The sequence below is a fragment of the Episyrphus balteatus genome, chromosome 3, assembly GCF_945859705.1.
Source record: "Episyrphus balteatus chromosome 3, idEpiBalt1.1, whole genome shotgun sequence".
Lineage (NCBI taxonomy): Eukaryota > Metazoa > Arthropoda > Insecta > Diptera > Syrphidae > Episyrphus > Episyrphus balteatus.
Genome location: NC_079136.1, coordinates 1,951,502 through 1,972,439, shown reverse-complemented (window position 1 = coordinate 1,972,439; position 20,938 = coordinate 1,951,502). Strand labels below are relative to the sequence as shown.

Here is a 20,938-nt window from a genome sequence, read left to right as displayed (position 1 = left end):
TTTCGATAATTTGTAGGGGAGCTAAAATTTAGCTCGAGCTGCGTACCAGGCTTCAACATCGTTTTCCCTTTGGACTTACAAAATAAAACGACAATAAAAGGAGTTCGAATTTTCTATTGACACGTGAGTATAGAATGCCACAAGTAATTAATGCAATTCTCGTTTAATCAGGCAGAAGAGCATAAGTACAAAAATCTATCTACTCGCGAGTAAATTGCCAACTTCAATTGAACGGCGCTAATTTATCAATTCGTAAACTTTTTTTTAAGATTTTCCAACTTATAAAAACATCGACTTGGCACTACTCTCCCAATATAAATAGTTTCCTTTAAAAATATAACCATCTCTCTCCCCCTCACAGTTGTGTCGAACAGCGGCTTGCCATATTCGATTTTCCATTACATTTTATTATTTTATACCAATCGTTATTGACGACCAAATAACCAGTCGACCTGTGACACTTAACAAACATGGAAGATTTCTGAACTATTTTTACACAACTTTTAAACAAATGATTTATCATTAATGTTTAATCCGTTGCTATATCAGCACCAACGTCGTCGGCGCGGCTAAAATCAAAACAGAATTATTCAAATATACAAATAAAATCTTAAAGAAATTTCCCCCCGAAAATCTTCGCCGCAAGAACTAAATAGAACAAAAAAATCACCACACAGTTCGCACTGTTTGATGCCTTTTTTCTTTTTCCATCATCCATCACAGTGCAAATGTCAGAATTTTTGTAGTAGTAAAGTGAAAAAGTAAACAAAAAAAGGAAAAATATATAAAAATATAATTCAAAGAGAAAGGCAAAAAGAAAATAACACACAAAAGGTGTGATATTTTTATTAAGAAAATTAAATTAAATTTTTGTGCTGACAAAAATAATTCCAAATCGACATGGATGATGAATTTGCTCTTTGCTGGAATAACTTTCAAGATAACATTGCAAGTGGATTCCAGAATCTTTACGATCGTGGTGATTTAGTCGATGTGACATTGGCCTGCGATGGCAGATTGCTGCATGCTCATAAAATTGTCTTGGCCATTTGTAGTCCGTATTTTCAGGAAATCTTTATTTCGAATCCATGCAAGCATCCAATAAGTAAGTTTTTTTTTTTTTCTTTCAAATCAATACAAATATAAAAATATCTATAATTTACCCTTGTGCTTTGTAAAATGTGTTTTTTATTAATAAATTATGAATACCTTATTTAGAAGACCTTGTTTAGGTTTTTTTCTATTAATTGTTGCTTAGGACTTTAAATTTTCTATTCAAATCAAATGAGAATGTGACTGCAACTGGACTTTGAATGTTCTTGTCGTCGTCGTTAGTTCGCTATCGAACGCATATATTTATCTATTTGAATGTTAATTTCACTTCCCTTTACTCTAACACTGCGTTTTGATATAAATTTTCTTCATATATATTTTCTTTTTATTGATTGCTGCAGTAGTTTATTAAATAACAAATCTTGTAATCATATAATGATAAACATTTAATTGATACCTGCTTACCTGTTAAATAAGTATGTTGGGAAAATCGTTAAATTCAGTCAAATCTTTTATTATGATATTGCAACTTGCAAGAAAAGGTCTGACATCTTTAACTTCATGTTTTCAAAAAAATTAATTAAATTAAAACATAAACAATTTTTGGTAACTAAAAAATTAAATTAACAAAAAAAAAAGTAGTACAATTACTTGTTTTCAATTAACAAATCTAAAGCAACTTCATACAAATGTTTCCAATTGAGTTCAATGAAATTGTTAATAACTATTTCAAGTTTTCGAGCCCCTTTAAATTGAAGTCCTTCCAATTTTTAAAGATTTCGAGAAAAACTCTCAGATCTTCAATAGTCTATTCCAGTGGCATCGCGTGAATAATTTAGATAAGTGTGCAATCCTTGAAAATTATAAGCTTATTTAAAAAAACCATATACTGTTTTTTCCAAATTAAAAAAAAAAACAACAAAAAATATCATTGGGTATATTTTTATTATAAAAAAAGACTCCACTAAAACCGTAGGTAACAAAAACTAACGGCCAATTTCTTCACAGAGTCCTAGCGCTAGTACCGGTCCTAGTCCTAAAGTTAGTACTCAAATCGGTATCAACTCATTTCTTCACCCAAGTACTAAGCCCTAGAACTGTCAGTTTAGGACCGAGTACTACTAAGGACTCGGTACCAGCTAGCTCCTCAAAATAAGCTAGGACCTGGTTATTATACCAATCGTTAGTACTCAAATCGGTACCAAATGATTTCTTCACACAATTTAGTAGTACTGTCAAATTGGTACTGAGTTTTACTTAGGACTTCGTAAAAGTTAGAACCTAAAAATCGACAGTCTAGCGACGATAATACTCAATTCAATTTATGAGCATTTTTGAGCTTTGGTGTCTTTTGAAATGTGTAATTTTTGAGTTTATTGAATTTTATTCTAATTTTGGCATTTTGTAATTTGTATTTTTTTTTTTAAAGATGTATCGCAATAGCAATGCAGTCTTTGAATAAATTATTATGGAACAAAATCGTTGGCACTGCAGAAGATTATCTATTTCTAATAAGAAAACCACAGTTTATGAAAGTATAATTGAAGCCACCTGCATACAATTTTCACTCAAAATATATTATATTTTACGGGCATCAGTGATGGCCGTCCGATATCTATCTAACAATTTCCAACACAAAATGTCTTTGCAAGAAGATTCTATTTACAAATAGTATTGCAGACTATGATCAAAATTATCTTCATTCAATGACTGCTAAAAAACAAAACTGCACCAAGACAATAAAGATTCAGTTTTCAAAAATGTTATTTTTATTGAGATATACATATATGAACTGTCTTTTTTAATAATAAAATAAACTGGTTTATCTGTGGCTTTTCCAGGTTTTCCAGAGTCGTTAGTGAACTAGCTATCAGGCTTGCCGGCACTTATGCACAAAATCGTCACATTCTCGTCGTTCCTGATAGTGAAGGTTCTTGATATAATTTATCTTCTTTTCTTGTTGTCTTTGTTCTCAATCATCACAATATTTTTTAAATTATTTTATTGTTAATTTCATGAATGGACTGTTTTTTGTCTGTTAATATTTTGTAAAATCTGTTGAAATATCAAAATAAAATATTTCAAGCATCAAAATATTGTCAAAATGACAGTTATACCATTTTTATACGATTTATTTCTTAGGACCGCGTTGTGAACTTAGATCAGGTCCTATAAATGTGAAGAAATGCTCAGGTACTAACTTTTCCTTAGGACCGAGTACTAGTGCTAGGACCTGACCTAGCTTGACCGGGTACTAAGCTGACTTAGGACTTATGTGAAGAAATTGGCCGTAAATAAATTAAACTTCAACAAAAACTAAATACCTACAAAACATATAAATTATAGTTTTTTATAATATTAAATCGAGTTTTCGATTTTTCTTGGTAAATTGTTCAATCACCTTCTGAATAAAATTAAAACTTTGGCAACAAAACAACAAAAATATCACCTCATGAAAAAAAGTACCTCATGAAACTGTGTCCACTTCATTTCATTTTCACATTTTTCCTATGAAATTTGGTATTGGTGAATTCTGCCTAAAACAGAAAAATAATACCTACGCTACATCCTACATCGCCGACTGTCGTGCATTTCTTTTTTTCGCACAGCTTCGATGTAATTCATTCTATTCTACCTAAACCAAAAAAAAATATCTACCCCGCCGACTCTCGTACATTGCATTTTTTCGCACGAGCCTCTATTCTGCCTGAAACTGAAACAGACACAAAAAATACCTACACAGCCGACTCTCGTGCATTCCTTTCCACTCCTTGACCACTTTGAAATATGCTCTAAATCGTTATCATGTTGGAGTGTTCATTTCAGTAAAATATACTCAGCACGTGGCACTATGACGTTCTGCAAGATCTATTTATGAATTGGAGCTAGTTCATGTATAAAGCAGCATCCCTTTTCTATAGTATACCCTCCTCCAAGTTTAAAAGTTCCCTTTGAAAGCAGTAAACCCTCTGATCCTTGTAAATAAATTTAGATTTACTGGAAATTAACACCGTCTTACATTATGCCCATTTATTGTAGTCCTTTTCAAATTTCAACCTTGCCTTTCTATTTAACTAACACGTTTTTGTGTACAACCTTAAAATATGATAAACCGCAACTCACTCACTAGAGCCTCATGCCATTAAAAAAAATATTTATTTGAGGTGCCTTCGGCGTGCCATACAGTTTTGATCTAGTTTTTTCTGTGACCACTAGAAGCAAAAATAATTAATTTTAAACTACGCAGCGTTTTATTTGTAAACACACCTATGAATTTAAATTTGAAAATAACAGATTTGTATTGTAGTTCGTTTTAATAACAAAAAAAATTGCAACTTTTTGCAAAAAGTGAGAGATCTACAAAATTATTATTTCTTTATAGCGCTATAGTTTTTGAAAAAAACACTACAAAAATTGTTTTTGGAACCAAAAAATAAGCTTTCTGCATCATTGTTTCAAATTTTACGTTCGGAAAAACTGAATTTGAAAAAAATGAATTTGAAATTTTTCAATTTTTAGATGTACCTCAACAAAATAAAACAAAGAAATAAAAAATGAAAAGTGAAAGAAATATTGTAGTATGACTTCTCTTGTTGTGAACTCGATGCCAAGTAGTTTATATCAGGGCTACGTTTTTTCACTTTAAGCAAAATGCATCCTGAACTGAAAGATAAATTTGGAATCATCTGACAATATACTTCTAAGCGAATCTTTAATGTTATTCATTTGGACAAATTATGACTCACAGGCGTAAGTAGGTGAAAATATTGTCAAGATCTCCAATTTTTCCATTTCATGTTTCCATTAATTTGGAATTGTTCGTCGTATTGCCCTCCACCCTCTCTAGTTTGATTGATTCCAACTCTTCAGCTACATTTCAATTTCTTCAATTTCCTACCAGTAAAATTTAGACATGTTAAGTTTATCAAAGGATGTCGTATCAGGGTCCATAGTAGACCTACCGATAAAAAAATGTTCAGTTAATTTTACTTCGTCTGGTTTTTCATGTATATTCAATTTCATGTAAATTCAATTGAAAAATTATGTTTGTTCGACCATTATTAACGGCACCTCTCAACCATATGCTTGATGTCTGACTTCCTCAACCTAAATGACTTAACCGATTTAGACGAAAATTTGTATACAAAGGCGTCTGAGTACCCATGTACCTAGCCCTAACATCAAAATGTACCTATAATAATTTTCAAAACCTTCAGTGTTTGATTTTTTTTAAATATTTTAAAATGTTTTTTTGAAAATGGGTTGCTAAATATTTTTAATTTTTTTAAGAATAGCCTTTAGAATTTTTTTTATTGAAATTTGTTATTAAAAGGGAAAATATGGTTATAAAAAACGGATCCTGAAATAAAAGAAAAAATATCTAATCTTTGTCCTACAAGAAATTAAATGGCATAATTTTTTTTTTACAACAATTTTTGAAAAATAAATTTTCCGCTCCATAACTCGGGAGCGGGTCAAATTTCTGACTTCAAAATTCTGATTTACAAAATTCTGCTTTTTTCAAGAAAATTCTGTTTTTCAAAATTCTGCTTTTTTTCTTTTCTGTCTTTCAAAATTCTGCTTTTCAAAATTCTGCCAGCATTTTTTTTAACAAAAAAATTCTGCTAACTCTGCTTTTTTACTTGCTCTATAGGGCAAGTATTGGTTTCGTGTCAAAAAAAAAATTCGAGGTTTGAATCAAAACTAACATTATGATGATGAAGAAGTCCAAAAAAGTGGGTTTCGTCATGACGTCCGTCGGTCTGTGCGTCCGTGCGTCCATCTGTACAGGTAGCTACAGCCTAAACGGGTGGACGGATTTTGTTGAAATTTGGTATGGATGTTTTTTTTTCATAATTTCCAAGGTTGGTTTTTTTTTTTGTTTTTTAATATCTCGCTTAGAACGTATAACTCCCATACAAAATTTTCGAGTTATTGCAATTTTCTCGAAAACGACTCTAACGATTTTGATTAAATTTAACACACGTAATGCTGTACATAGTTCTAACATAACTGCGTTTTTAGTTTTTCTCAAAAAATACGGATAGTGGAAATATGGTCTTTACATTTTTTTAAATCGCGGATGTCGGCTCTTCCCGTACATCATTATGGAGTTATTGCAATTTTCTCAAAAATGGCTCTAATGATTTTAATAAAATTTTTCATACGTAATATTCAAAGTAATTGCAGTAAAACTGCATTTTTAGTTTTTCTCAAAAAAACAAGTCAAATAAAATAAAATTGTATTTAAGAATTGTAATAAGATTTGGCCTCCATGCCGGCTCTTCCCCTACATTAACCAAATTTCTTAAAATGTATATAGAGGCAGCTCTTATAATCTACAAGTAAGCTAACATAAAAGTGCTTTGAACTGCAAGAGCAAGTACGTGCGGCCCCAGTCGTGCATTTTATTTTCATAGCATATGCGTTTACTATTCCAAAATACACCTCATTAATGTTATTTAGGTTGGTATTTTCTTAACTGCTTGCTGTTAAACCATCACAAATAAATTTTCAATTTGCTAGAGTACTGACTTTCTTATAAATCAGAATTTTGTAAAACAGAATTATGAAAAGCAGAATTTTGAAAAGCAGAATTTTGAAAAACAGAATTTTAAAAAGCAGAATTTTGACAAAAGAATTTTGACCCAAACCCCCATAACTCGTGATTATTAGAAAGCCTATATTTCGCTTTACCATTAAGACATCACCTTATACATTCTCAAAAGGATTATAATAATTGTGAGATTGTGCTGGCTTTTCTATTACACCAATCCTCTTAGCTTGAAAACATTCTTTAGCTGCTCGGCGGATGTGTGTCGGGTCGTGGTCATGTTTTACATTAAATACAGTTCTTGTAAACTTATTTGAAAAAGGATTTTATATCTCTGCTTATACTTGATTTTTGTTTTTTTTTTACAATTCTTTTAATTAAACGTTGGTTAATAGTTACAAAAAATTTATTAAATAAAACATTTTTTACGTCGCACACCATTTTGTTACAAAACAGTTAATAGTTTCAAGTTTCCAATAAAACTCAAATACTGACTTTAATTTTGTTAAAAGTTGTATTGGATGACTGCCCAGAGCAAAAAAAAATAAAAAAACAAACAAAAATAGAGGCAATCGTTCAAAAAGAAACAAACCACAAAATATCTGTTATTTCTTATTTGATACTGAACAAATTCATCTTCATATAAAATGTAACAATTAATCAAGTTTTTTTAGCAACAGAATGCTACTACATGTCAGATATAATTTTTCAAGTAAATGAAGACCCCACAAAATCATCCAAAATTGTCAAATATTGCGTCTGAAATCAACAATTTCGAACGATTCCATCAGCACAAGCTCTGACCTGATTGACAATCTCTTGAATTTTTTAAAGCAATAGTAAGGTCAGTATGAAAACCATTGATTCAGCAGTGATGAGCTTTGGGATTGTATTAATTTCAAATGCGACCGAATTACACATTATTTCTTCACAATTTGAGTTATAGTATTTTGCTCCTTAAAAAATATCATTGCCACGATTAATACTGTTAAACTCTTCCCAATAAAAGTTGTCAAAGTAGGAAACGAAGCGCATTTGTTTCTCATTCTAGTCGTTTATTCCTGAAAATGTTCTCCTTATTGGTTTCTATTTTTCACAACCAGATCTGACTATTCTAGTCGTTCATTTTTGTGTAAAACTATGTTTAAAAATGAAGCGGTACTTTGCATTAAATGATCTATATAATGATCATTCAGTAAAAGAAAGGCAATTAATCATACAAAGCATAAAAATATATTTTTAAACAATTTTTACTAAATAGATCTATCAAAATTATTGATGTAGTAAAGTCCGTCAAGATATCAGCTTAACACGTTGACATAGCAGACTTTTACTGTCATAAATTGACACCTATATAAAAACAGTCTAACTCTGTAGGGTGCCTTCTATCAATCAGCAAGTTACAACAACAAATATAACTAAACTACTGACATTTTACAAAAAGTAGGTAGTCATATGTCAACATTAAGTTTTTATATTTTTATCATAACATGACAACTGTGATATTTGTCCGTTATTGTTATATTGTGGGGGGCAATAAAGTCCAACGGAAAGTAGTTATCGGATAAAAAACACAGTTTCTGATACGAATCGCCAACCTGACGAGTCACAATAAAATTTCAATAAATCAATAAAATACCTACATACATTTTTATTTTGATTCTCTGACATGATAACACAATTCAATAATGACAATAATATTGTTACTTCTTCAGTAGCATTTTAGATTTACTATTTTGTTTTTTTTATCTATATTTCTAAATATTAACAAAAAACTGTAGAACAGTCGTCAGATGGCGCATGTATCTTTAACTTAAGTTAGCCTCTTATAATTACCTAACATGACTCTGACTCTATGGATGAAATGAAGATCCAATATTTATGATAAGTCTTTTTGTTATTCTTTTATCATTGAATTGAATTTATCTATCAAGTAGTAGCCAAGCTACAGCCATATCAATAATCATAACTAATATTGCTGACTTCAATAATAAAACATATACCACAGTTTTGAACGTTTTTTTTTTTATTTTAATAAATTCTTTATCTGTTTATCGTAAAACGTAATCTTTAATGTCACAGGCTGCATTTTATTTTAGGGACTACTGCTTGGATAATAATATATGACTGTGTTTGTATAAGTTTAATAAGGTTTTTAAGTACAATTATAACTTTTTTTTATTATCATTTTTTTTTTTTTGAAAATAAATATCTATTAGGATAATCGTAGTTTAAGATTTTAAGTACACAAATTGTTTATATTTTCAAGATAAGCTTCTGATTTGTTGTGCCTTGTTTTTTCTCTATTAAAACATTTTTGGTCTCCAACATTCTTGTACTTTGCTTCTATGATTTGTTATCGACTTATTTATCTCAAATTAAAGTGGCGATAAAAAATGGTTAAAAGATATTTAAGCACCAGTTTATTTTATTATTAATATTTTTCGTAATATCACATTTAATTTTTCTTCCGATAAGAAGAATAAGTTTCAATATAAAAATGTATCGTATATAGTTTTTAATTGGTCTAGTTTCTGCTACACACTTTTTTAGTCACCTGTTGAACTTTATCTTAAGATAAACATCTTGTTTATAGTAAATAATTGGACATACTTCAAATACAAAAAAAAAGAAAAGTTACGATCAGCAAATAAATAAAAAATAATTTAAAAGAGAAAAATTAAAAATTTTGAAAGATAAAAGATAAATGTTGAAATAAAATTCCGCTAGAGACGATCTTCGGCATATATTTTCTAAATTTCAATATTTGTTATTTTTATGTAATAATAACAAGTAAAATAACTCTATTTAATAAAAACAAGCAAAAGTGAGGCCAAATTTAACAGAAATATTTGTTTTTTTTTGCGCTTGGGAAGGCTTTAATGCAAAAGAGTCGGTGCTAACTGCTAATATCATGGCTGGTAATACAGGCTCAAAATTTGCATTACCAACAGCTTGAGGTTAAACTTATTTGTTAGACATGTGGTGGCACATGTTAGGTAGGTATTTATTTGTATACAAGAAAATAATATTTTGTCGGTGTATTCCTTACCGTTACTTACTTTCGGTTGCCTTGCAAACGTGTTGCACCCGCGATAGCTTCCAAATTTAAATTCCTCTTTGTATTTTTTTTATTGTATTCTTTTTGTTATTTATTTTTTATGTTTTAAGATTATTGATTAAACGTCATTCGATATATGTAAATAAAAGATCAAAAGTGTTTGAAAATTAACAGACTTTTATGTTTTTGTACTTAGATCTAAAAAAGTAGGGCCGAATTTGCACCCACGATCGCACTTTGAACCCTTCCTAGTGACGATTTACTTATTTAATTTAAATTTTATAGCTAAATCAAAAATAAACAGGTTTAAATGTACCCTTTTAAGTTATAGTTTAATAAAATATCTTTCTATTTGTTTGTAAATAAGCGTCAAATGAGTATAAATGTTGCACCCGCGATAATGGAATTGCCCTGAAGGCTTTTCAAATAGCAAAAAATCGTCTACAGGAGAAGGACATACATAAAAGTAGAATATGTTACATTTACTCATTATTTAAAATTAATTAAAAAAATTAATTCAAGTAAAAAAGGATCAATCAAAACACATTTTGACTGCAATACTTTTTAAAATTATGACTCTGACTCTAGTTTAACTTTTTGTTATTTTTGTCATTTACGAATACCACTTTTACTTATATTGACTCATAACGATGTAGAAAGGTCATACAATGAAATGAAGAGAGATCGAAAAAGATAAACGTTTGTTTTTATAAAGTTTTTGTGTTGACTTATGACCGATAAAACCAAGTTGTACGTTTTTCATTGCGTCCAAACTCAACATCATTATTCAAGCGGAATGCTTAACAGTGTGGTTTTCACATGAGTTCTTGTACAATATTTAAGGAACAATTTTATCGTTGCCTTCAAGTAGGCACAAGAAACAATGTTTTTAAAAATTCATAATTAGCATCATTGTTAGCTTTGTTCGCTGTATGGTAGCGAAAAGTTGTGAAAAGCTTCCAGGATATAGAAATGGCCGAATTGTAGTTCTAGTTCTTAAACTCATCATTTCAAAAAAACCTTACTTATATTATGTTCTCGGGTTAAGAACATCGCATGGTAAACTGATTATTTTACTAACAGTGCATTTAACGGTTACAAAAATAAAAATCTCATCAAGCCCTCTTAATTCTCTACAATTAAAATAAAAATTATCTCCAGAATAAGGGCTACAAAATCATTAGGAAAAATGCTTACCATAAGAATTCAAAAAGCACAATTTTTCAGGAGAAGTAAAAAAAGAAAATCATAAAATTGAATTTACGTACAAATAAATAAATTTGATAAAATGACTGAGTTTTGCTGTGCCTTGTCCGCAAGGCAATTTACACTTTTTTTTCTAGTTTACATAAAAACTCATTCTTGCGGAATTGGGCCCCTGCTCTCTTGCGGCGAGTTTTGCAGATAGAATCACGCCATTTGGTACGATGAAGATATTGACCTTGCACTCTAATTGACATGACTCTAATGCCGTGTGTGAATTGCGTTAAATAGTTAACCCCGTGTACAATTTTTGACGCTATTGAGGTGAATAAAAAAATTTCAGCTGTATGGCTTATTGTTTAATATTTTTCTCTGACTCTTTTCTGCCATGATACTCCTTTTCATAAAAAAAAAAAAACAAAACAAAATCATCTGCAAAAAAAATTTAGCCTAAATTAACCAGGTCCCAGAGCCCATTAAATTTTTAACAGCTGAAAATTTTGTATTCACCTCAATAGTGTCAAAAATTTTACACGGGGTTAACTATTTAACGCAATTCACACACGGCCTAATTTGAAATCTGCACTTTTTGAGTTGTGACGATATGTTAACTTTTTTTTGCAATAATGAGGAAAAAATTGTTTTTAAGAACTGGAACTCTTTAAACGACTGCAATTCTGTAATTAAATATTCAAATGCAATATAATTGCACCAAAACGATAGAAATAATTGTGATAAATAAATTGTTCTATTATGTTTTGCTGTACGATATACTGGAGCCGAGATATTCGCCAACTTTCAAAAAGGCATTCTTGTGCATAACTCCGATAAAAGAAATGGGGTGCAAATTAATGATTTTTAAATTCATTTAATAAAAACTGAATCCCTTAACATTTCAAAATCCTTTGGGCTACCCAATTTTGATATTGTGTTCCAAGCAGAATTGCTAAAAATTAAGGAAGCATGCAAATTACTCTGAAAAAATTCGTATATACAAACAGATAATCAGGAAGCTCTAAATGTAACATTTTGTACGTTATTGAATTACCATTGAGTCAGTATCTTTTGGGATTCAATATATTTATTAGTTTTTTTTTGTTTCAAAACAAATGGTAGCAGCAACTGCAAAACTAGCGTTATCAAGATAAATAAAATGTGGAGTTGTTTACTATCTTTAACCATTTTTATATATCTTCAAAACCATATGAAGGGTCCAGGGTCCAGACCGCACAAGTCGATTCCAACTCATTTCGAGAAAAACGCTTTTTAAAATTTTGTTCTCCATACAACTTACATACAATTAATTTATTTTTTCAGCAAGGCTTACATTTGTTTTATAAAAGTAGGAAAGAAAGAAAAATTCTAAGCCCCAATTTCACTTGCTTAAATTAAAGTGAAACACATAAAATCAGAAAATAAGTCAAACCCACCCATTTTTGAAGCAAGCCCCAGCCCATTGCTTATAGTACAAATATAACCCAATCAATAAATCGAGCGATATAAGGAATTAAGATATCCAATTCGTTTTATCGATATACCCATACCCAATGACAGGGTTCCATAAACTCTCACCTAGTATGGGCTGTTCAAATTTCTCCACACTATCTACATTAAAATAATTATTATTTGACAAACATAAGCAACAAAGTTCATAACTTGTAATAGCATTTATGGCGTCTTATCAATTCTTTTCGAATTAAAAAATTTACCAATCACGATAAGAAATGTATTGTTTCTTTCGATCAAAAAATATTTAGACATAAATTTTGGACTTATCAGCTATCACTGTTCTGCTCTCGTCTTCTTAACCTCATGAACTTTAAAGATAATACTTTGTGTATAGGAATAGTTAAAACTTCATCCATTTTAAGAGAGAAAACAAGTGGCAAGTATAGAAAAACACTCATAACAGAAATTATCATTGAAATTTTGTGTGGATGATAAGCGTAAGTCTTATAATAAATACGGTTGGGATTTTTTTTTATTTAAATATTGAACGCATATTCATACAATATTTAGGTTAAACAATATTGATAAACTTTAGGGGTCTCCTATTTATTATTGGATGAATATCATCTCTCGAAACAGAGCAGAAAATCATGAGTTGATGTCGATGTAGATGTTGTTTTTTTTTTCATTTGGAAGAATTTAATAACGTCGTCGTTCTCGTTCGAGATAAATATGTGTTTGGTGTTTTGTTTTCTGTTAAGTAGCATCTTATTCAGCGCCACCGTTGATCTATCTTATCAATATTTTGTGAGGCATGTGCTGTGCTATATAGAAATAAACATCAACGAAAGGCAAAAGGAAACACGATAGACTTGTATTGATCACTTGTTTTGAAGATGATAATACACGATAATAACTTAAGGTTTTTCTGTTTAAGCTTGGGTCAACGTTGATGTCATATTTTTAATATCAAAAATGCGAGATGAATTTTTTTTTTTCATGAATCTTATCTGTTTGTTTCAACAAAATATTTATATAACTTTGATGAAACTAAATTTCCTGGAAGTTCGATAAGTAGTTAGAAAAAAAAACTAAAAAAAATATAATTTCGTCAGAGAATGTAATAAGTGGTACTTATTTTTTAACTTCTGTATGCTCCAAGAGAATCGAAATACATAGTCGTACAGATCCAAAAATTTACTGAATTCGAGACATATGGTCAAAGGATTAGCCTCCCTTTGAATCTCTATTACACAAAAAATTAATCCTACTCGTCATAAAAAAACGGCATACTTAATTAGTAATGGTTTCCTTAAAAGTTTGCAAAACCGATAGTGTCGATACAGGTAAGATGCTTCTGTGAGTCCACCTAAATTGGACTGACAGGTTAACTACTGCCTGAATTATCAAGCTGGCATAGCCAACTCCGTCCTTATACTTTTTTGATCCATCAGATCATTTCAAAAAAAGACTTAAGTCCAGTAGTAAACTGTTTCAGCTCACTAAGAATTTTTCCTCAAATTGGGGTTTAAAATGCCTAAAATGACTGGAATACAACAACAACACCCATTTAACTAGTTTGAGTGTAAAATAGTGCGTATAGGTTTTTTAACAACTATTAACCCCTTGTTAAATTTCAAAATTAACAATGTCAATCGACTTGCCCATAACTATAATAAAAGACTTATTTTTTAAAAATTCAATACCTTCATTATTTACTTAGTTTTTTCGAAATTTACGGAGTAAAAAAGTTAGTTTAAAAAATTTATTTTTGTTAATGCAAAAATTCAAACAAAAAACTATCTTATGTTTATTTAAGACACTTTCATAAAATCCAAAAATAAATTTTGTAGTTTCAAATTTCGTAGTTTTAACTCAAATTTGCTTATTTTCAAAAGAAGCTTAACTTTCAACATTAACTGCCAATTAAAAACTATTGGTGCCATTTATTAGAAATATGGTGTACTATTTTGAAAAAGCAATATATAAAAATTTTGTTATACAAGAAAAATATAGTTTGTAGTTTTGTGGGATCTTTCTTGGTTTGTAACAGATATATCACATGAGGCTACAAGGGGCTAAATCAATATTGACTCTTCGGAGCAGAAAAATAAAACTTATTCCTCTTAATTAAGTTTGATTTGATTTAAGCTAGAAACCGATATCCAAGCTTAACTTTGTTTTCAGACTCAATTTTATAAACTAAACTTATCAGTTTAGGACGGAATTCCTTGATTTCTTCAGATATTTTATTAAGCCCTGATTTTTCAATCGTCAGTTAGATTATAAAAAGAATAAATGTGAATATAAAAAAAAACTTTTATTCCTAGGAATAAGCTCTAACTTAGGTTTATCGGACTATTGAAAAATTGGCCCTCAATGATTTATTATGATATCAAACTAAAACTTAATTTTTGTGGTTCAATTTATTATTAATATTAATTTTTGTGGCGTTGTGTTTTGTGTATGACTTTTCATTCCCTACTTATTTCATAAATAAAATTTGTCCTACATTTGACAACTTTTCAATATAATATCTTTAAAATTGTTTGCATTCACTAATAATATTCTCCTCTTTTATAGTAATTCTCAAAGATGTGACACACGGAGTGATGTGTGAATTATTGCAATTTATGTACCAAGGAGTGGTAAATGTTAAACACACCGAATTGCAAGCTTTTATGAAAATTGCACAGTTACTTCAAATAAAAGGCCTAGCCAGTAGTGTTGCAGCTGCCCCCAAATCTCCTAGTCAACAACAACTTCAAACCACTTCCAGTGCAACTGTTGCCCAAAATACCTCAACTTCATCGACAACAAGTGGTAGTGGTGGCGGCGCAACAAATCAAAGTCACAAACATAATACATCTGGACTAAATACTTCTGAAAATAATAATCTAAATGATGTAAAAAATAATATCCCTGCGCCTTCTTCGTCCTCATCAACATCATCGCCATCACCGATGCCCTTTTCGCATATCAAAAGCCCGCCAGAAAATTTAAATCCCTTCCAAACGGGACCTGGACTCAAACGCCTTCCTGAATATAGTACAGAATCACTATCGATTTACTCGAGAAAACAATATCGACGAAACACTGATAGCAGCGATCATGATATGTGCCCTGACTCAATGGATCATGTCAATCCGGAAGACAATTTTCTGCCAACAATACCACATATATCGATGGCAGAACGTTTCGATCCAAATAGTGTTAAACGAGAGAACAACGATCATACGGCGAGTCCTTTGGGATTAAGGAATTCTTTGCCTCCACATTTTGGATTTGATTATAATATTTACAAGAATAATCCCGATTATCCCAGTGACTTGCATCTACCCAATGATTACTCGAAAGGCTTTGGTAACCACATGGACATTCCTCCAAGTAAGTTGATGATTTCTTTTTTTTTTTTTGTGCATGTAACTTTTCATTAATCTAATTGCACACAATACTTCATTGTTGTTATGTAAAACTAACTAATTTTTTTTCATGATTTGCTTTTAATTGCATGGTATTGGTGTTTCCGAATTTTATATTCCTCATAAGCTAAATTTTCTTTATTTTTTTTTATAATTTATTTAGATTCAGTCTCAATTAATCTTCGTTTGATTTAAAGAAATTTTTAGAAATAAGAAAAAAGGAAATCTCAAAATGTGTATAAAATCTTCCAAGTTTTCTTATTTTTAATAGCGACTTTAAATATAATGGAGAGTAAATAAATTGAGAAAATTTAAACGAGTCAATTTTTTTTAAAGATGAAACAAAGTTTTTTTGTATTTTGTTTCTGTTGAAGGCATCTAGCAATATCTTGTATTGGATTTGCAGCCTTCTCGATAAGATTCCGAACATAAAATGGACTTATTTTAGAATGAGATTATTTCAAGTTTATGACATGAAAAGACAGTTTATGTCGCTAAGTAGATTTGATTGGTTTTAAAAAGAAGTTCTTATTTAAATTAGAAAAAGAATAAGAACGATATGAAAGTAACCGATTGACAAAAACAAATAAAGTTATCATTAAAACACAAAGCAGTATGTTGTGTTAAAAGGAAAGCAGATATTAAATTAATGATTATTCTTTTTGATACCGAATAAAAAGTAGCCAATATCGCACTTCGTAAAGTTTCATCAGTACCGATGCAGTTGCTTTGAAATGCCTCTGTTATGGGCTTCAAAGATCTGTTCCAAGATTCGTTCCAAGATTTTAAGTAAGAAATATATTCCGCTAATTGACCGAAATCTTTCGTGGACTTGTGCCCTTTTATACCCACCTTAGGTTGAGTAAAAAAACCGCTTTTAAAGATATTTTCAATCCAAGGACAGCTATCACTGTATAATTTTGTATCATGATAAGCAAAATACCATCCGGGTCTGGGGATTTACGGAGAGAAACTGCTAATTTCATTTATCCGACAACTCCTTTATAAATGAGAAGATGTAATGTTCCTGACTAAGTCATTTTTTAGGTAAACAGAATTGTCTACGTTTTTCAACGTAGATGTTATTCATTATTTATTTAATTCGTTAAATACTAACGTTACGTTACATCTTAATATTAAATTTATATACTAAAAAAACATTAAATACAATATTACATAAATGTACATTAAAATTGTACATTAAAGAAACCTGAAATTCTTACTCATAACAATAACATTGGTTTGGCCTCTACTACTTAATCCTTTTAAAATTCTGATCTCCAGCAAAAAGGTTTTCAAATATGCATATTCAAGCCTGAGTCGGTTCATGGGAAATCTAAACTTCTTTTGTTTATTGCACCCTCTGGCTTGGATTTGAATACTTTTTTTCTAAGCATTCTCGGAGTTAATTCATTCTAACCGTTCAATGGGTAGATTTTTGATTAGTTACACGTAATTGAACAGTTCGACTGTCGGTGAATTCTTCGCCCGATGTTTTACTGCCTGTTTACTTACTTAAGGTAGCGCTCGCTGTCCAGGATGAACCTCAGCCTCAACCAACAAGTCTCTCCAGCTAGATCGGTTCCTAGATAGCTGTATCCAGTTGCGCACATCAAGTCGGTTGAGATTGTTTTCCAATTGAGCGCGCTACCTAAGATGATATCTTCCTCTTCCACGTTGCTCTACGGGGTTCGATACGAAAACTCGATGTATTTTTTTTTTTTTTTTGTATTTATTGAATTAAAATATAACTTTATATTAAGATTATACATCTTTTAGTTAATTAAAGAGCTGGTGCCTCGGTTTTCATACGTTCCACATATCCCAGCCATCTTAACCGCTGAATTTTCAGCTTTTTAACCAAGTCGATATCACACACTGAACCAAAAATTGCCCGAAGAATCTTCAAAATCGCAACAAATCTGTTAACATTTGGCAGTACCGATTAGAATTGAAGATAAAGGTTACATCTATCAATGCAGGTATGAACAACTGACACTTTTTGTAAATGCAATAGTCCTTCGGCAATTAAATTTTATCTTTAAACGAATCAACCGAGGAATGAATAAGGATCTTCTTGAAGAAAATATGTATATATAAACGTACTTACAGATTGACTAATATAATCCAAACCGATACCGAATCCAAATTGCTTCTATCAAAAAAAGCAAACCTTTCACAAACCTTGCTTCTTCGACCGATATGGTGTCTTAATTTGGAATGCAACTTAGCGGGAAACGCACTTAATCTGTGGTGATTCTAGGTCCTAATCTAAAAATACTGTCTATTACCTGAAGTAGAAAAAGTTTCCTGGTTATCACTGTCGTGAAAAAGTATTGGATCTTGTGCCAGAAAAAATATATTTTTTACTCTACATAAATTCTATTCATACATAATATCCTACTTCCATTCCCCATTGAAGAATTAAATATGGTTCTTAAGTAGGTATTCTTCGTCTTGATTTTTTTTTAATTCGTTTCAAATTGGCCTTTATTTATTTTAAATAAACCTTATTTATTATTTATCAACATTTAAAATGACTAAACAGCTTTTTAGCAAAATTCTATGCTTTATTTACTTTTAAAAAAATATCTATTTTTTAAACTTTTTTTTTTGTACAAACAAATTTTCAATTCTCACTGCACATATTATTTAGTTAATCAAATTTTTAATTTTATATCTGTGCATTTTAAGCTAACAAGTTTTTAAGCCTTTTGTAAATAACTGCTTTCTATTAAAATAAATTTATAAACGAAAAACTACATTCAATCCTCACTCATCTATATTTTCTAATAAATTGCACAAAAAATGTCTTTCAAAAACAAAACAAAAAACCCTAAAACAACAAAAATGATGAATTCTATTAATGTATAAACTAAAAATACTAGGCGGCGGCAATGTTACAATGCTATCGTCTACCTCATTGCTGCATGCGAACTGTGTCTTTAATCGCAACAACACTGTGGCCACTCAGCAAGGAATGAAAACTTACTGGCTTTGTAAGTCCTATCGCATTAGCATGTGCCGGGCCAGATGCATCACCCACCAGGGACGTGTGATATCCGCCACTGGCGTTCACAATCATCCGCCACATATGCGCAACGTAGCTGGTGGCCTGGAAATGATGCCACCACAACAAAACAATTCAAGTCTAATGGTTCCAAATAGTTCTGCAAATCTAATGCAGATCCCAACATCGAATGCAAATCTAAATAACGCTCTGTCCAATATCCGCCTGCCCCAAAGCGCCACTAATCTCTCCCAACATAATTTGTCAGTCATGAATCACCAACAACAGCAGCAACAACAACAACAGCAACAACAACCGCCACAGCCAACACAGCCACATCATCATCATCTGTCGTCGCAGGGAATCCCTTCAAATCCGCCACACCACCAAATGCATCAAAATGCACCTAGTCACCATCACCATCAAACGCAACATGTATCACCGCACAGTCAGAGTTCGGTTATACAAAACATGATGCATAATGTGAATCTCATGCATTTGTCCAATATGGCTCCAATGTTGAATACGCTGCCAACGCAGCATTCGCCTCAAATGAATTCAATGCAACAGCAGCAAACGCACCATCATCAATCTTCTCATCACCAAATACCACAGCCACCTTCGAGTCTGGAAATCACACCGATTCTAACTGACAGTCCCTGCGTGAATAGCCCTTCGAATCGCAGCAGCAATCCGTCCCAAATAGAGAACATAGATTCACCCATGCACTCTTCGGCTGGTCCCAGTGGGGGTGGGTCCGGTGGTGGTGGTGTGGCCTTAGAATCGCCTTCCCAGGCAAGTGACGGCAACGGCTCGTCGCATGTTCCCGATGCAACAGCTTCGCTTGTTCCTAATTCGGCAGTCTCACCGGATGACATTAGCAACAATTGCCAGGACTCTCACAACTCTTCTCAGCACTCGCACATAATAAGTTCCATAACAATATCGCCAGGCAGTGCGCATAATTTCAAAATTGAAAACATGTAACCAGAGTTCAATGATGATGTCTCTGATTTGTCGTTTGATATTCAACAATTTGGCTCAGCCAATGGTTTGAAACTCATTTGATACCAACTACATAGTGCAATATTATCTAAATTGATTTAAAATTTTATTTTTTTGTAAAAAACTACAAGAAGCCAAAATTCTCAAAGACACATTTTTTATCTTCATGCTTTTCCCTATGTTATCCAATGGTATCATCTATGAATCATATGGTTTCATGCATTTGTACAAAAATGGTTTTGTCTGTTTGGCCAATTGGATTCATTGGTTTTATAGCAGATAATAATCTAAAGGCAGTGCGATAAAGCTAGAGCTTAACAAATTGGCTAAATTACGATATTTTATCAAAAAAAAGTTCTTATACAAGCAAGCTAGTTTCTGTTCATACATAATATCGCCTGCACTCGATGAATTATTTATTACCTTGCTATGACATCCGATTAGCTTAACGCTGAGTTTTGTGATTAAATGAAATCGCAAACGTTAATCCTGTTTATTAGACTTTTCATACTTTTTTTTTATTTTTTTGAGAAAATAGATAAAAATTTATATCTACAATTGGCTTTGATTTGTTTTAAAAGTTTTTTTTTTTTTAATTTTTAAATTGCAATTTTTTTTTCAAACATTTGAGAGTTATAAAAATGAAAAATATATAATAAAGCATAAAATTGTAAATAAAAATGAACATATAAAATAAATATTTTTTCTATAAGAAAAAGTTTTTGTTTTGGGTTACGTACTTAAAATTAAATTAAAACAAAAATAACAATATTGTGTTTAACATTTTATTTAATTTATAAATAACATATAATTATTATTTTTTTTTTGTTGGTGATGTTATATTTCAAATATTTATCTGTAAGTTGTGTATTTATATGAAAAATTTTAAAACTTTAAAACAAAAATAAAATAAAAAATAATATTTTCTTCTTCGAAATGCGATGTGTTTCTTAAAATTACATATAAATATTATAATTATAAAAAACAAAAATATTATTTACTTAATGCTAATTGTATAATGATTTAATAGAATCAATAAAAATGAGAAGAATATATAAAATTTTAAATTGTATTTTATTTGTTTGTCAAAGCTTGGGAACATAATTAAATACATAAATTAATACATTTTTAAATAATTTTTTTTTTTTGTGAAACAGCATGTTGGGGGGAATCATTTTTGT

General features: G+C 30.7%; 1 protein-coding gene and 1 long non-coding RNA gene across 2 annotated transcripts; one reads left to right on the top strand and one right to left on the bottom strand.

Moving 5' to 3' along the window:
- Window positions 1-411: 411 nt before the first annotated feature.
- LOC129913931 (broad-complex core protein isoforms 1/2/3/4/5) lies at window positions 412-20,325 on the top strand. Its single transcript, XM_055992926.1, has 3 exons — window positions 412-1,105; window positions 14,904-15,707; window positions 18,631-20,325. Exons 1-3 carry the CDS (start codon window positions 901-903, stop codon window positions 19,737-19,739), a joined length of 2,118 nt encoding a protein of 705 aa, XP_055848901.1. The 5' UTR covers window positions 412-900; the 3' UTR covers window positions 19,740-20,325.
- On the bottom strand, window positions 2,800-3,337 carry LOC129913932 (uncharacterized). The gene is made up of 2 exons (XR_008772113.1): window positions 3,171-3,337; window positions 2,800-3,108 (listed from the first exon to the last, which is right to left on the bottom strand). It is a non-coding gene; the product is annotated as an uncharacterized LOC129913932 (long non-coding RNA).
- Window positions 20,326-20,938: the final 613 nt, after the last annotated feature.

Excerpts from the sequence above, each read along its gene's own strand:
- LOC129913931 (XM_055992926.1), top strand. The coding sequence starts at position 901 with ATGGATGATGAATTTGCTCTTTGCTGGAATAACTTTCAAGATAACATT. Across the intron at positions 1,106-14,903 it reads TCCATGCAAGCATCCAATAA|TAATTCTCAAAGATGTGACA; the intron begins GTAAGTTTTTTT and ends CCTCTTTTATAG. Across the intron at positions 15,708-18,630 it reads CCACATGGACATTCCTCCAA|GCGGCGGCAATGTTACAATG; the intron begins GTAAGTTGATGA and ends TAAAAATACTAG.